At 39.8% G+C, this 17,602-nt stretch overlaps 1 protein-coding gene across 5 annotated transcripts in view; it reads left to right on the forward strand.

Moving 5' to 3' along the window:
* ptprz1a (protein tyrosine phosphatase receptor type Z1a) overlaps window positions 1–17,602 on the forward strand; it is a 265,905-nt gene that overhangs the window by 188,006 nt on the left and 60,297 nt on the right. For all 5 annotated transcript variants that reach the window (XR_010019227.1, XM_063058126.1, XM_063058125.1 and 2 more), the window contains exon 13: window positions 1,347–1,491. Coding sequence is in view for 4 of the 5 variants with exons in the window: in XM_063058126.1 (XP_062914196.1) it covers window positions 1,347–1,491 (145 nt within the window). In the remaining variant the exon portion in view is untranslated. The remainder of the gene's footprint in view (window positions 1–1,346; window positions 1,492–17,602) is intronic.

Here is a 17,602-nt window from a genome sequence, read left to right on the forward strand (position 1 = left end):
AAAAATTGGCCAATTTTCTTCTTAAAAGTGAATTTTACTGTTCATGGTACAGATTGCAAGTGTGAAGATACAGCATCTGCTGCCCTAAGGGAGCATACACTGAATAATTACCGTATCAATGTAAATTCTGCTGTTTTAGAGCAGTTGCCACAAACTGAGTGTGTGGTTTGATTTATAGCGGCTGTTTATCACGACCATTTTAATGGGTTGATTACATTTGTTTCAATATGTAATTTGCAACATCTGTCAGCAGATGGCATTGTTTACAGAAACTGGCACAGGCTTTTTCACATCCTTCTGGTTCAGTTGCACATAAAACTTGTTAACTTCTCTGCTGTTGTAACAGTATTCTCCTCACAAATTCGTACCTTCTCTCTCCCCATTCTCCAAATGTTGCTATCCCTTTACCATTTCTGAGCTCAACTTATGCTGAGGCTGACTTCCTTTTGGTATAGGGACCATGACTGAGTTTTCTTCCCCCTAACATTTACTGAGCAGCCTGGATCAGCATTCCTTACAGGAGGCAATCTGTGCAGCCGTATACTTGAGCAAGTCACGACACAGGTAACAGGAGAGATTTATGAAAAGGCAGAAATGGAATTTGACACTGAGCAGTAGACAACAATAGAGAACAAAAAGGTTCATATAAATGTGGAAATACTTCAGGAGCACAAGAGGGGAAAAGAGGCAAAGCAATAGTAATAGGAAGAATGTACATTTACTTTGTCCTTGAGCAAATCAAGGCAATCACCTAATAAGAGGGTAGAAAGATTCAACTAATTTTGGGTGCTGATTCATCTTCCAAACAAGTAGTAAAGTCCATTAGAAATACCTCAAAGTGTTCTATTGTAATATTTTGCACACGGCCAACTTCAGAGATTCAATTCAATCTAGTTTTCTATTGTCAGACTGAGATGCTGTTCAGTTGTAATGTCTGGTCTCGATTGATATTAGAAGCATTCTTTCTATAAATCTAACTGCTATTTAACACTAACATTTTAAGTAAGGTGAAGCACCCCTATGATTGACAGCCTTCAAGGTCCTTCTGCTTTGATACATGTGAGGTAAGTTGTTTGGCTTTGTGGCATTGGAACTATAGTGTTTCTGGCTATTAATTCTGCATTTCCTGCTGTCCTTCACCTTTGCCTCTCCTGATTGACTTGAAACTAATTGCAATCACTTCCTGTAGAATAGGTAAGTGGAGTCATGTAAGTAACATTTCAGGAGCATCATTAGTTAACTACAATTAATTTGAAATTGTGACTTCATGAGTGTATTTTTGTCTTATTTCAATTTTGCTCACAGTAAAACTGTTTGTAATCCTTTTCCTTTTTCTACAACTACAGAAGCCAGTAACAGCAGCCATGAATCTCGTATAGGTTTGGCAGTTGGTTTAGAGACAGAGAAAAGGGCAATTATTCCTCTTGTGGTGGTGTCAGCTCTTACCTTCCTATGTTTGATGTTACTGGTAGCAATCCTTGTGTACTGGAGGTGAGTGCTATTTAAATGATGTCCTTTCCAATAATTGATAACTACTTGCTTGGAAACATTGCAAGGTGAAGATTAATAGTGAAGCATGGGCTTCACAACTCTGGAACTCTAGGAAAGTTAACTGAAAATGGGGAAAATAATTTGCAATTTCCTTAAGTGTACATGGATACAACTCCTCTTTGAAAATGCTGTTTTAACCTCATCTTAATATCAAGTGCTCTTTATGCTTTTCAGTGGGCATATGGTTACAAGTTATTGCATAACATGAAATGTTTGCCTGTTGTTTATTTATGTTTAAACTGCTCTGAAGTAACTGCTGTTTCGCAACTTTGCTATTTGCATTGCAGCATTTTCCTTTGAATTCAAGTGTTGATTAAGGTAGGGAGTTAGATCACATGATCAGGGCTGTTTCATTGTTGAAGCCAGTTTATTAATTTGGTTAGTTTGCCTTAAACCTGTTCTTTGTGTGGATCAGGAAGTCAAACTGCGAAAATTTTTAAAAATCACTTGTTGGACATCTGAAATCAAATACTAAGTAGATCAGCAGTTTCCGAATTGAGCAACAGTAGCCAAAATACATTCGGTTGCTTCACTTCCAGAGAGGCCTGCAGCTATTAAAGTTTTCTGACCTTTTCAAGGCAGGAGCAAGGTGAATAACTAACGGGAGGGAACAGAAGGCTCTAGTGTACAAGGAGTTTGAATAGATCATTGCTTCAACTTTGACTTTGATTGCAGTGCTGTTCAGGAATGACTCTGACGTGAGGATAGGTAACTAAACTGATAATTGTGTGACTAGAAGTTCCTGGGCTATAAGGAAAAGTTGAAAATGTTTGAAAGATTGCAGAATGGATGCAGATGATAAAGGAATTTATACAATCCCCTTTGAATTACCAAGACATTGAATGCCAATGACCAAATAGGATTAGTGCAGACAGCTAATTAATAGGCAGGCTGGACATAGTGAGCCTAAATGCCCATTTCTTTGCTGTACAGTGTGACGCTACATGATTTAACCAAATGTGGATCAAACCTCAAGAAATATTTGCAATATGTCCATTAAAGATGATAACTTCAGCAACTTAGAACTCCCTCGGCATAAACTGGTGTGCCAGCCACAATTAGATGCACTGGAATAAGCCTTGAGCTCCCATCTTTTGAATCAGAGGTAGAGATAGCACCGAATGTTATCTACCATCCTGCGAAGAATATCAGTCCTTATTCAGCTTTCTGCATTCTGTTGTCCCACTGGTGCAGCTTAGTTTGAGGTATCTTGTGGGAGTTATCTTTTCCAAATGCTCTAGCTATGCTAACAAGGCTCAGGGGAGAACAGATTGAAGTTTGCAAGATTCCGAGAAATGTAGATAAACTGAAACTAAATGAATTGCCCAGCAAAAGAGCAAATTCTGTAACTAAGGAATAGAGCCCCATCCTCAAGAGGGAATATCAAGAAAATTTACGGGGAACATGTAAGGAAAGGCATGTTGCTGAGAAGTGTTGGAAGATTCAAGAGAGTGCTCATCGGCTATCTGACAAACAATTTGTTAAAGATTATAAAGCTGAGAACGCAATTGTTATTTTTCTTATCGGATCACTGTGATCTTTCTCATCCCAATCACCTTGGTTTGGATGAAGCAAGAGAGCATTAATGTGCTGCCTTAAAGTCATTATGAAGATAACCTTTACAACCATGAGTCATGCAGGACAAGTGGAACATGAAGTTCTTGTTAGTTACCTCTAGACTGCATAGCTGATGACAGTTTAGATCAGAAGAACTCCCAGAATTTTGACATATCTGTTAGACAGCAAAATACTTTTTGGATTTGTTTTAATTGCTAAATAGATTGTGTAAATGTTTTTGACCTAATTTAGGTTAATTTAACATTCAGTAAGAAACAGCATTCACAGCAATTTTCTGCCAAAGCGCTTCTTTGCATCATTTTGTGCAGCAGGTCTCATGTGTGCTGGGACTTGGCAATTAATTGAAGTCTAATTAAAATTCCTATCTGGTCAGTTATAGGCAGTGACTAACAAAAGAAAAGATTACTATTAATATGAAACAAGGGAATTAGAACAAAAAATAGAGCCTTTGTTTTTTGTAATTTAAAAAGAGGTCACTAGCAACATTTTATATTTGAACCTATGTTAATTACATATTGCACTCACCTGACAGCAAGCTTGTATATCAATTACATGTTCCTACAATATACATACACACAACCTTTCAAATATGGACATTAGACCTTTCTTTAAAATATAAAACTAATATTTGCAAATTTTTTGTCTGCTATGCTATTAAATTTCATTTTAAAAACTTGATAGCAAAGGCTAGCCATTGATTGCAAGAAGTCTGTGATTCTCCTTCTGAGCCGACAATGCATCTGTTGTACTAGACTGGTCTAAATTAGAAACGGTCTTGGGTCTGATTATTTAACAATGAGACCGGTGACTAATCACAGTCAACTTTATGTTCTGGAGTTACACTTGTCTTTCCAACTTGAACATATTGATTTTTTTCCAAAATATGTTTAGATGACACTTCCACTGGACCTTTTGGTATATCATTGCTGAGCAGGGGATTGCTGGGTTAAGTTGTACAGTGCTGAAAGAGTGCTCCTTTGGATTCGGTACAAGTAATGCTGCATCATGTACCTGGCCTCTAGGTTCATTATTAGGACACAGCAAAGCTTGGTAGGGTCATCAGAGGCTTAAAAGATTCATCGATATTCTGTTTTTTCAAACTAAGGGAATCTGTAATCAAAGTTTTGTACATTATTTAAGCACCCTTGCAAAAGTGACTTTCTACATATATACAGTACTTAAAATTAAACTGTGTATCTTCGATGCTGATACAAGTGAGGTGGTGAGGGCCTCCATTGGTCAGAGTTGACTGTGGATATTGTGTCCAAGCTCTCTAAGTATGCAAGCCTGGGCAGTACAATATGGAGAGAAAGCTGTTGCCCATAGAGCAAGCCCCCCCCCCCATGTATCTGATGAACCCAAATGAACGACAGAGATGTATACATCACAGGAGTTGCCAGTCACCAGTGTACTCAATGTAGGTTTGCCTTAGGGACTCCAGCTCCGTATTTTTCCCTTGGGGTTTAGTCCCAAAGCCTGTCCCCATTATCACCCCTGGCTATAATAACCTCAGGGAACCTCCAAGTAGGTACATCATTATATGGTTTATCATTGAACACCGGATATACTATAGTTTTTCAGATAATCAGAATGTTAAAGTAAATAGCTGTGTAGCCATGAAGACCAGAGAGGTGCCATATTTAATGCCAAATCTTCTCTGAGGCATCACACGTCAACTGGGATCAAGTATTTGAAATAGTACCCTACATTAGGCAGGATAAATGGATGTCGATCTGGATTATTATCTTATAATTGCCAAATGTAAACATGAGTTGGCATTGACTGATGACAGAATAGATCCAGCTACGTTGACCTAGCACAAAAAAAATGCTTGCTAATATACTCATTGAATTCAGGATAAAAGTGAACAGTCCTGGAACATTACCCTTCAAAACCTTCCAGAGAAGAGGAAGAAATAAAAACTGGAAAGGAACGTTGGTTATAAAATTGAACTGCCTCTTTCATTTGAGCAAACTGAACTTCAGTAATGAAGCATTTGAAACCACTCTACCTGCTAAACCCTTCAAAACTTTAACCAAGAAAGGCACTTATAGTTTGGGTTGCCTTAACAAATTCAACTGTCATATTATTAAATTGAAAGGACACACAAGCTGCTGGAGGAAATCAGCAGATCAGGCAGCATCTATGTGTGTAGAGCAAGTGCTGGCAAGTGATGGTTGGAGTTAAGTAAGGAGGAGTGAAGGGTGGATGGACAAAGGGAGAGTGGAAATATTGACTGAAATTGAGATAAGTGGAGGTGACAAAATAACTGATGACATTTGAATTTGATACAACAGGAAAGTGGTTCATGGAACCAAATAGGGAGGCAGGGTGGACGGATGGGACAGCGTGAGAAGAGGACGCAGTGGGAGGAATGTGTGGGTGATGGGTAGATAGACTGGGTAGAGGAGGAATAACAACAGGGTGACTGGGGATGACAGGACAGGGGTGGATGTAGAAAGAACTCTGCAAATTCAAAGAAAGGAGAAAATGGGTGCAGGAGAAACAGTTTACATGTTTATTGTGTATTGTTCCTGATTCTAGCAATTACATTTCCTTGTATCTTTATATTATTAAAATGCTTTATGGAGATTTTCAACAACACTGCTCGTGGTTTAGTTGCAACATGAAGTGTATACTTGAACGTACGTTGTCCATCTAGCAGGCTGAATATTGAACATTGAATGCTGCTAGCATGAAATTTGGTTGAAGTGTTTGTAATGTGGATTTTTCTGTGTAGCTTTTGTAATTCGAGGACACGAGAAATTTTGCAGATGCTGGGAATTCATTGCAACACGCGCAAGATGCTGGAGGAACTCAACGGGTCTGGCAGCATCCATGGAAATAAATAAACAATCGATGTTTTGGGCTGAGACCCTTCTTCAGGACTAGAGAGGAAAGAGGAAAACACTAGAATAAAAAGGTGGTAAGACGGGGAGGAAGATGGCCAGTGATAGTTGAGGCTAGGTGTGTGGGAAAGGTAAAGGACTGGAGATGAAGGAATGTAATAGTAGATCATAGCAGAAAGGGAAGGAGGAAAGGCACTAAGGGGAGGTGACAGGCAGGTAGCGAAGAGGTAGGAGGTCAGTGTGGGGAATAGAAGAAGAGGAGAGTGGGAGGGAAAATTATTTTACTGGAAAGAGAAATCAATATCCATGCCACCAGATTGGAGGCTACCCAGACAGAATAGAAGGTGTTGCTCCTCCACCCTGAGGGTTGGCCTTATTTTGGCACAAGAGTAGGCCATGGACTGGCACGTTGGAATGGGAATGGTCATGGGAATTAAAATGCTGGGCCACTGGGAAGACCCACAGATGGAGCGGAGGTGCTCAGTTCAATATACCCTTCATGCTGCCTTTCCTTGGTCTTGCTTTCATAATGTAATATGGCAGAGCATTTTACACTGTTAAGACTGTAAGGAACTGACAGAGCTGGTAGTGCAGCATCCTTTTATTTTACCTACTTGACGTTGTGGTTTAATTTTTTTTGTACCTTTAAGGTGAAATTGCACACATTAGTTAATAACTAAATTGTATGATATTATGCTCAAGTGACCCAATGCAGTTATCAAGTGAAAATGAACTATGTCAGTATAGCTCAGTTGTTAACATCCTTGCCTCTGGATGGGAAAGGAATAGTTCAAGACCTCCTCCAACATAAGAAAGTATAATTTAGGATGATGCTCCAATAAACTATAGCCAAATTATTTAAATGGACTATCCTTAAAGGTGAAGAATTTTTTGTTGTGACGTAGGCCAGACCAGCTGGAAGGTTGTGAGTCCGAGGAAGATGTTGCCACAAAGAGCTGAAGAGGCCAAGTCATTGGGTGTATTGAAGGGAGAGATGGATAAGTCCTTGATTGGTTCATAGCCTTTAGACCTGATCCCAGAACTTAATTATAATAAATATTCCCAGTAAATGGAATCTTCCAGTGTAACTTGGCAATAAGACCTACTAAATTTGAATGTACATTAACATTTTTATCTCAGCAAAAAAAAATCTCCCCTTGGTTGCTTGTAAAAAAAAATCTTTAAACAGCACAATAGGGAGGAATTTTCATACCCTACATGCAAGTTATTGGCCATCCATACCAACAAGAGATTTATGCCAAATTCCACACTTAAATAATGGGTGTCAAGTGAGCATCAGATGTCAAGAGTAACAATGTGAGTTGGTTGCTTTGGCAGCACATGTACTAACTGACTGATGCAAAGAAGATTAGCATGGCCCCTGCACTGGCCAGAGAGTAATGTGTAGGAGGTAAGACAGTGCTGCAAGGGATGATTTCAGGTCTACAGCACCTAACACTTCAAGACTGTGTCTCCACACTGTCTCCACTTTGTTCCTCCTATCCACACGAAACAAGAATCTACACCTGTTTGGGCCTGTTTCAGCAGTGTTATAAACACATACTAAGATTTGCTAGCTCTGGGAGAATTACTTTCGAAAGTATCAATTTTGCTAGTTGCCAACCTATTTTGCAAGCATTTGCTTTTCAAATATTTATGTAATTCTTAGGTTCAGCGACTTCGTACTGAAATGCCAGAAAAACTGCTCCCACCTGTTTTTCCAGTAGTGATCGTCATTAATTCACTCATCAATGGAGATAAGTTTACATTGCTGACAGTATCATGGTACTGAAGATTTCATTAAGGCTGCTTGCCCTTCCTTTTTTTTTGCTTGTGACACAGATGTAATGCCCTGATTCTGTTACTATTATTGCATTTTCTCTGTGGTAATATGTTGGAGAGTCATTGCAAAATCTTTTCTGGAGTGCTGCCTTCCTTTTAGTGTTGGGTTGATTCAAGCCACTTTAGAAGTCAAGCTTGCATTATTTGATACAGAATTACATGGGATTGATTGTCCGTAGTGAAATGCAGGCAGGACAATTCAGCCCCAATTTTATTTTTTGCCCAGAGAGGCCACCTCAGCTGGTGATGCAATAGTAACATGATAAGTGAGGAACCCATTTTTATCAGGCATCTATAGAAACACGGCTCATTAGCCCTTGCACCACTGAACTCAGCGGTGAGAAGACCATCTTTCTTGAGCTCCGTGTATCTAGGGTTGATATGACTTGGGTCCCACCAAAGGCGGGAAGTCGGGATGTTTTGACCACCTGAACCCCAATCTGTACGAATAATGTGTAAATACCGCCACTACGCAATTAGCTGTTGGCGAGAAATAACAGATTGTACGCAGCATACAATTATATAGAAAGTATATTTACAAATTTCAGCTTTATCGAGCAATTAGTCGGGAAAAGAAAAATAAGATAGAAGGGTCCATTAGAGTTAATCCAGTACAAATGTACACATAAAGTTGGAGCTCATGTTGAAGTTGTCTTTCACTCACATGCTGAACTCATGACCCATGATCTGCGTGAAAGCACACACCATCTTCTGGACGTCACTCGAAATCCATCTCGAACAAACGGGCTCCCCCACGGGAGTATTGGTCCTTCCTCCTAGAAGCCATCCATCTGCACGAAGCATCCTGTGAAACTGGGGCGGTATCCTCAGCCATCTTCCCTCTTGACTTCTCCCAGCTCCTGCCAAAAGGACCTCGACCCAGAAAAACCCCTCCACCTAGATTTTCCTGGAATTGTTTCCCAATTCCACCATGCTGCATTGCTGACCCAACATTCCTAAGTTGAACATCACAGCCCCATTTCTCTAACTGAATCCCAAACAATCAACAAAACACACTGCTTCTACAGAAAACTATTCATTGGAATACTCTACAGCATTGGCAGGAACATCTTAACCAGGGCATCACAAGTGATTCCAAGGTCTCTGCTTAGGGAATTAGGAAAGGTCATTAATATTCCCATTCTCAAATGATGTTGAATAATCATGTCCGAAACTGGATAAAACTGGAAGAGAATAAGATAAGGTTTGGCTTGTGATTTGTGAATAGGCATTTGTAAGCAAAGAATGACTTTTATGAAATGAAGATTAATGGAATAATCTGAGGAAGCAATGATTTGAAGATAGACCAGAGAACTTTACAGCATATTACAGGCCCTTCGGCCCACAATGTTGCGCCGACTACGTAACCTACTCTAGAGACTGCCTAGAACTTCCCTACCGCATAGTCTATTTTTCTAAGCTCCACGTACCATGATTTGCAATCATGACAAAACTTCCAAAAGTTTTGATTGGCCAAAAGCTCTCTAAGATGTCTTTAGAACATGCAAGTTGTTGTTGCATAAGTGTAACTCTGCTACTTTTTCAGCAGGATGGGACAAGATTACAGGTAAACATGCTGAGTAAAGAATGATGTCTAGTTTGGGAATGGTAAAACATCAAAGCACTTTTAGTAATAAAATTCAGATTCATTTATCACATGTACAGCGAAACCTACAGTGAAATGCATCAGTTGCATTAACAACCAGCACATCCTAGTTCAGTCGGCAATCAGTCATATTGGAGTTCAGACATAAGGCATAAATAGTAAATCATAAATGCCCAGCAGGCCACAATGTAATACACTCCTTGTACCCTACAGAAAGGTGCCTTGTGGAGATGAGCACATATATTCAAAGGCCAAGGGCAACTTCTCACTTGCAAACCTTAGAAGATGAGCTTACAGAATTGAAACACTATTGACATTATCAATGGTACCACTTATCAAGGTGTATGTTGTACTGCTAATCGATCATTTTAAATAGCACTAAGGGGTGATGAGAACTTGCATTGTATATTGTGGTCTTTGCTGTTATAATAACATTTAACTTTTCTCAAAATATAAGCTGAATAAAATGAATTTTTGTAGATATTATTATAAAGGAAAGATAACTGTGGGCCTGCATTTCCTTGGTCTTTCAATTATACGCTGTCCCTTGTAAGAAGCGGGTTGTTTCAAGGTGTCATAAGCACACAGAGTCTCACCTTGATATTGTCTTTTGAAACCCAAACACCAAGGATTGCGAGGGGAAAAAAGATTCTTTGTTTTTATTTACAGTATTACTTTTCAATCATTTTCAGAGAATTGACTCTATTCATGGTTTGCCCTTCTGCTTGTTGATTAAAAGCCTCAAATCTGGAGATCTGGCCAACGAGGATTCATTCCTTCAGCCACAGAGGGAAGGTGTCAATGAAATGATCTGGTAGTTTGATAAGTACCAAAGATCCAACTGCTAGACCATACAGCAATGACTGTCAGTGCTTTTTAATTTCTTTTTAATGGGGTGATAATTAGCAGGAAGCTTACTTATCAACACTTAGCACATAGCCTTGCTGCGGATGGACAATTAAATGGAGCAGATGGATATTTTGATAAGTATGTTGCAGTCAGTGTTCAGGAGAATATGTTTAGATGATATTTCTCCAGCTGCTGTTCATCAGGAAAACAGCATTTGCCTGTGTGTGTTTGCATGTGTGAGTGAGGCGATGCATGGATTGCTTCTCGTGATATTTGTTAAGCCAAATTAACAAATTGCAAAAAATGGGCAATTTCAAATATGATGTGTTATTTCCAGAACCAAGTCTGCCTGTCCCATCTATTCTTTATTGAAGCGGGTATCATGAATCAATGTGGGCTGATGTCACAGCTGCTAAAGACCAGGAGATCTTGTGAGCGCTCAGTGGTCAGACAGCATCTACAGTGCGTGAAGAGGAAGGCAATGTTACCACTTCAGGGCTCTGTTCTTTCAGGAAAAAATGTTCCAGATGAATAGATTAAAAAAAGGAAGAGGGAAATGAAGAAATTAAAATAAAAAGATGATGAACATGGTGCGGGATGAAAGGAATTAATATTGAAAGCAATTGGTGAAATAATGACAATTCAAGCACCAGAGGAGATACAAGTGATAACAACAGACATGGAAGGAAGCATGGGAACACCCCAGAAGATCCAGTAATGAATATAATGGCTTGATTCATTGACTTTTGAGCTGTAGTTTAAATTTCCTACTACTTGAGTAACTCGGCTTTACACATCAAAGATTTGAATATTGAAAGCCATGGCCTGGTCCACTATACCGGTATTGGTGTTATACAAGAGTGAATCCTATTCAGCTGGGGCTGAATGGCTTGCAGTTAACTCTCATTAACTCTATTTTTTGGCCACTGTTGGAGTAGTCAATAGATAATCAAAGACAGATTTATTTTGTCAAAAATACTTAGTAAGGGATTTTTTCAGATTTTACAAATAAACAACAGAAAACAATCCTGAAGGCCAAGTTGTGAAAAAGGTTTACTTCAAATTTCTTTCAGGTTTACAGGTTCACCCATTTGACCTTTCGATGCTACCTGAAACTGGCTGAATGATATCCCCCAGCCCCACTCCACCCACCATCCTGGTAGCCAAATTTTCCAAGGCTTGAGGCACAGCAAGAAGTCCTCTCAGGCCTCAGCCAACTTGGCTACGTGGGGAAGGTAGCCATCTACCTTAGTTAGGCAGTGTGCTGTCTCCTCCACCAACCTGACCTTGCTACCCTGACAATATAGCTCCGTGGTGAGTACCTGCAAAATGTATTCCCACATTTTCTCATGAAATAGTAAGAGACCATTCAGTCCATGAAGCCTATGCTGGCTCTCAGAGCATTTCAATCAATGCCAATCCCCCTACTTTATTTCCTTAACCTATTCCCTGTCATTTGCCCATCAGCTCCAGCCTTCCTCTTTCCTATTCCCAGTTCTCTAACTACCCTCACTTGAGGAAATTTACTGTCTCCAGTTAACCTACCAGTACATCTCTGGGATGTGAGGTGAAAATAGATCACTCGGAGGAAACCCATGTGAACACAAAGAACAGCATCCAAGGTCTCACCAAACCCGAATCACTACAACATTGTGTCAGAAATGTGGACTGCCTGTGACTCTCTTCATACAGAGAGCACTTGGAAGAAAGATAAATGTAGATGACACCTCAAAGCACTAGTGAAGTATTGTTAAGGGTTATGGGGAATAGGCAGCTAGGTGGAAATGAGTCCATGACCAGATCAGCCGTGATCTTATTGAATGGTAGAGCAGGCTTGATGAGACAGATGGCCTACTCCTGCTCCTATTTCTTATGTTATGTTCTTATGTCATCACTATTTTTGCAAAATCCTCCAAGTCCAGTGGCGGGGGAAGCAAAACAAAGGCAGCGTCTTGTCTTGAGTCAGTTTCCCCAGCACTGGGGCCTTAATTATACTCAGCCTACTCCAGGGTCAGGCCAATTTGTCTGTCTGCCTAACGTGAGACTCCCAAACTAGGCACTCTGCTCTGTGCCTCACTATGGAAAGTACTTCCCACAAGGACAGGGAAAGCACTTCAAGGATGTTTTCAAAGGCTCCCTGAAAAGGTACAATATCTACACCAGCTCAAGGGAATTCCTGGATCACAACTGATCATACGTGAGAAGGAGCTTCCAGAAAGTCACTAAACACCTTGACTTTCTTCATCTCGAGAGCACATGGAACAGAGATTGATGTAAGAAGGAATGCACTTCCATCCAAGCTTCCCACCTGCTTTCACTATAATGTAGCCCCTACCCCACCTGTGACAGAGGCATCAGGTCCTTCTCGGGTCTCGGTCGCCACCTCGGAAACCTGAGAATCTGAATGCTAGCAAATAATTGGAAGGTTGTGGATGCTGTAAACCTGCAATTGAAACACCCGCTATCATGTCAGGTCAGATAGGATCTGTGGATGGAGGAACAGCATTTTCTCTTTCCCAGGATGTTGTTTGGCCTGCTGAATGGAAGTGCATTATCCTTGACCTGAAAGACTGCCTAGGAAGAAGAGAAGCCTCTCTCAGTCAGTTGTACTTGGTGTGTTGCTTTCAAAATGCCTGCTTACATGACTGATCAATCCCATTTTCCTGTAGGTAAGTTAATACAATTTTCAATGTGTATCAGAAGATTGTGTTAATCCTCAAAGAGTGATTGAAATGTAATGAATAAAAGCAGAGAATCTTTTATTTCTCTCAGTTCCTCCGGGCTTGGGTCAACATGACACCTTGAAATAACCTCCCTCTTAAAAGGCAGAATATATAACTGAATCAACTCAAGGAGGTGCAAGCCCACATTCATCTTTCCTTTGCAATATATGTGTAAGAATTCATTTTATTCAGCTTGCACTTTAAAGTGAATCATCAATATTATTATCATTGCAAAAGATCACAATGGATAATACAATTTGTCATTGTCCCTTAATGCTATCTAAAAGTATTCATCTGTAATAAGTTTAAATACACTTGATCATTTGATAATGCTTTTAGTGTTCTCCAAACTCAGCCTCCAAGGTTTGCAAATGAAATGTTGCCCTTGGCCTTGGAATGTTTTAGGTATATCATCTCCACAAGTTGGATCCAAAGCCATCTTTCTGTAGGGTGCAAGAAGTGTCTTACATTTGTGTCTGCTACACAGTTATTACTGTCTATTTATGTCTTATGTTTGAACTACTACATGTAACTGATTGTTTGTCCTCAAGACCTTGTTTACAGAATTATTTAATGACTTTCTGATTTCATTATTAGAAGTACTTCCTCTTAATAGCCACCCAATTAGATGTAATTCCTTGTTACTATATCCAATTCCAAATTGGGTGCACTTAAATGGATTGAAAGTAAACATGGTTCTCAACTAATTGCCAGAGACATTTGATTTTGCCTGACACTAATAAAGTCACAAAATAACCCTTCAATGAAATAAATAAAATCAAAAAGCGTCCAGCCTTACCAACAGCACAATAAGAAGCATATAGGGACATGATACCCAATGTGACTTTAAACAGAGTCTCTTATCTACAGTATATCAAATACTCAATCACACAACTGTATGATACCAATCACAATTGATGCCAGGCTGTTTACACATAGTCAAAATAATAATAATAAAAATACTTCGTATTTTTACAGCTTATTTGATGTATAACATCCCAAAACACTTTGTCTGTGCAATCTAACAGAATTTTGACACTGAATTTAAAAATTGAGTTGTTAAGTTTGCCAATCGTAAGTTTGGTCATCTATCAAACAGCCAGTGAACTTGACCAAACACTCTCAGTGTCAATTGCAGTCAGAGTTGAACGACTACAATGGACCAAAAACTATAATAAATATCTTTGCTTTTCCTGTGCTATCGGAATGTTTTACTACAACTTTCATCATATAGTTAATGACAAAAAATCATTGTTTACAAAAGAAAAGAATGATTTTTGAAAGAGAAGAGGAAGATCAAAATATGACAGTGTGTGAAAACTCCCAGGAGTGGAAAGTAGAATATTAGAAATATTTGACTGCCAACAGTGTGATAAGGGGAGTTCTGGCCCAAAGTTTCTTTTACTTCAGTGGTCAGAGGATTAAGTTCATGAGGCATGAGGTAATCAAGTCGTCAAGTCAAGTTTATTGTTATTTAACTATATACATATATGTAATGTATATAACCATATCATGTATATAGAAACAAGACAAATTTCTCCAAACCAGGGTGTAAAGCACAGTAGTACACTTAATACACACAACACATGATTATGTATGAAGGTAAGGATAAAATCTACAGATGAATCACACATAAATAACAAACTAAAGTGGATTAATATTAAATATTGTAAGATATGGGACAGATTAATCAGTGACACTTTGAATATGATGTGGCAGGGAGGTCAGAAGCCTAACAACCTGGGAGAAGAAACTGTTTCGCATCCTGCCTGTTATTGCATCATGCATCATAGTCTTTTACCTGATGATAGAAAGTCAAAGAGGACGCTGGATGGATGGGTGGGCTCCTTAATGATACTAAGGGCCCTGCTCCTGATAAATGTCCCTGATGGTTGGCAGGGAGACCCCTATAATCCTCTCAATTCTTCTCACAGACCTTTGTGAGGACTTCTCTCCGACGCTCGACCGCTCCCATACCAGATGGAGATGCTGTTTATCAGGATGCTCTCTCAATGTACTCCTGTAAAATACAGTTAAGGTGGAGGGTGGGAGGAGCCTTGCTTGCCTCAATCTTCTTGAGAAGTGGGGGTGCTTCTGTGCCTTCTTGTTCATGGAGGTGATATTAAGGAAGCAGGTGAGGTCATCCATGATGTGAATTCTCAGGAACTTGGTGCAATTAACTCCCTCTACAGAGGAGACATGTATTAGCAGAAGGGGATGGTTCGTCTGCACGCTCCTGAAGTCCACAATGATTTCCTTTGTCTTCTCCAAATTCAGTCTTAAGTTGTTCCTCTCACACTAATCCACCAGCCGCTCCACTTCCTCTCTATACTCCATCTCGTCATCATTCTTGATAAACCCAACCACTGTTGTGTCATCCACAAACCGGATGACACGGTTTGAGCTGGATCCTGCGACACAGTCATGCTGACGCAATGTGAACAGTAGTGGGCTGAGCATGCAGCTTTGGGGAGAGCCAATGCTCAGTTTAATGGGACTAGATATGTTGCTGCTCACATGGACTGACTGTGGCATTACTGTTAAGAAATCCAGTATCCAATTGCAGAGGGAGGTGTTGAGACCCAGCAAGGACAATTTTCTCACTAGTTTCTGGGGTATGATGGTGTTGAACGCCGAACTAACATCTATAAACAGCAGTCTGGCATAGGAGACCCCATTTCCAGGTGGGACAGGACAGAGGGTATTGTATCATCCATGGATCAATTGCAGTGCAATATTGCAGTTCTATAAAACTCTGGTTAGACCACTCTTGGAGTATTGTGTTCATTTCTGGTCATCTCATTCTAGAAAGGTTGTAGAAGTTTTAGAGAGGGTGCAGAGGAAATTTACCAAGATGCCAGTTGGATTAGAGAGCATATCTTATAAAGTTCAGTGAATTAGGGCTTTACTCTGGAATGAAGGAAGATGAGAGGCAATTTGATAGGGGTATATAAAATTGTAAGGGGCGTAGAAAGAGTAGACAGCCAGCACCTTCTCCCCAGGGCAGCAATGGCTAATAACAGAGGACAAACTTTTAAAGTGATTGGACGAAAGTATAGTGGAGGGATGTCAGAGACAGGTTTTTGTTTAACACAAAAGATTGGTAATTGCCTGGAATGCTGGGGGGTGGGGGGCAGTATAGACTGATATACTGGGGACACTTAAGAGATTCTTGGATATGCACATGGAGGAAAGAAAAATGGAGAGTTATGGACTATAAAAAGGGAAAGGTTAGATTGAGCATAGAAACATAGAAAACCTACAGCACAATACAGGCCTTTTGGCCCACAATGCTGTGCTGAACATGTACTTACTTTAGAAATCACCTAGGGCTACCCATATAGCCCTCTATTTTTCTAAGCATGGAGTAGATTAAAATGGTGGTGAGGTCTCACCTAGAATAGTGCATACAGTTTTGGTCCCATTATCTTCATAAAAAAAGATGATAACATCAAAGGCAATGCAAAGGAGATTAACTTGGTCAGTTCAGGAATGAGAGGGTTGTCCTACCAAAAGAGACTGAATAGTTTGGGCCTGTATTCTCTGAAGATTATAAGCATGAGGGTGTGACCCCATTCCAAGATCCTAAGGGGGCTTCACAGGGTTGATGTTTGGATAATATCACTTGTGGGAGAATATGAACAAGGAGGGATAATTACAAGAGGCTGGTCATTTTTAAAGAAAAAAAGATGCATAGAAATTTCTTTTCACAGAGCGTGGTGAGTCTCTGTAAATTTCAGCTCTAGTGGATGGTGGAAGCATTTTAAGTATTTAAAGTAGAGGTGAATAAGGATTTAATAGTTTGAGGAAGATAGAATACGGAGAATTGATACAAGAGTTGAGCTGTGATCATATTAAGTGATGAGGCGGTCTTGAAGGGCTTGGTGGCCTACACTGCTGCTCCTGTCTCCTTGTGTTCTTGTAATGATTTGAACCAGACTGATGAGGGAAGCAGATGGCTTGGGTAGCAGCTTGGGCTCGTGGAGATGAGGAATACTGATGGTCAACCTCAGAAGGAAGGTTTGTGTATGGAGGGCGGGTGTGGTGTTGGTGCAGAATATAAAACAGGGCTAAGAATTTTACAAATGAGCATTGCTGACTAAGAGCCAAGGTAGATAAGTCCAGATGAAAGTGGCTGGGGTACTACATGCAGATAAAATGCTAGCATTGGAATTCTCCATAAGTTGTTTATCAGATCGAGGATTATGTGAAATAGAATGAAAATGTAATGTTTAATTATAGCTGACATTTATAATAATTCCTTAGAACAACTTTGATATTTATTTATGACATTGAATTACTTTATAAGTCAAGGATATATGTTGTTTATCTTTTGGTTAGTAGTTGAATTTGTTAATACAACTTCCTCTCACCTTTTATATTCATTGGGGATCATGCTCCCTACACCTGTGCTCTTGACAGTAAATATTTTTTCGCTCTGTCTAAACTCCCCTGATGCAGATACACCAGCTGTCATTGGTGACTGATTTTGAATCTCACGTTCATCCTGTGAGAATGGGCTGTGTGCAGCATTTGTTGGGTCATATCTAAGGTGCCTTTCATCTGCATTCACTTGACAAAATACTTGTGAGAACAGAGCCATC

The sequence above is a fragment of the Mobula hypostoma genome, chromosome 9 (genome assembly GCF_963921235.1).
Source record: "Mobula hypostoma chromosome 9, sMobHyp1.1, whole genome shotgun sequence".
Taxonomy (NCBI): Eukaryota; Metazoa; Chordata; class Chondrichthyes; order Myliobatiformes; family Myliobatidae; genus Mobula; species Mobula hypostoma.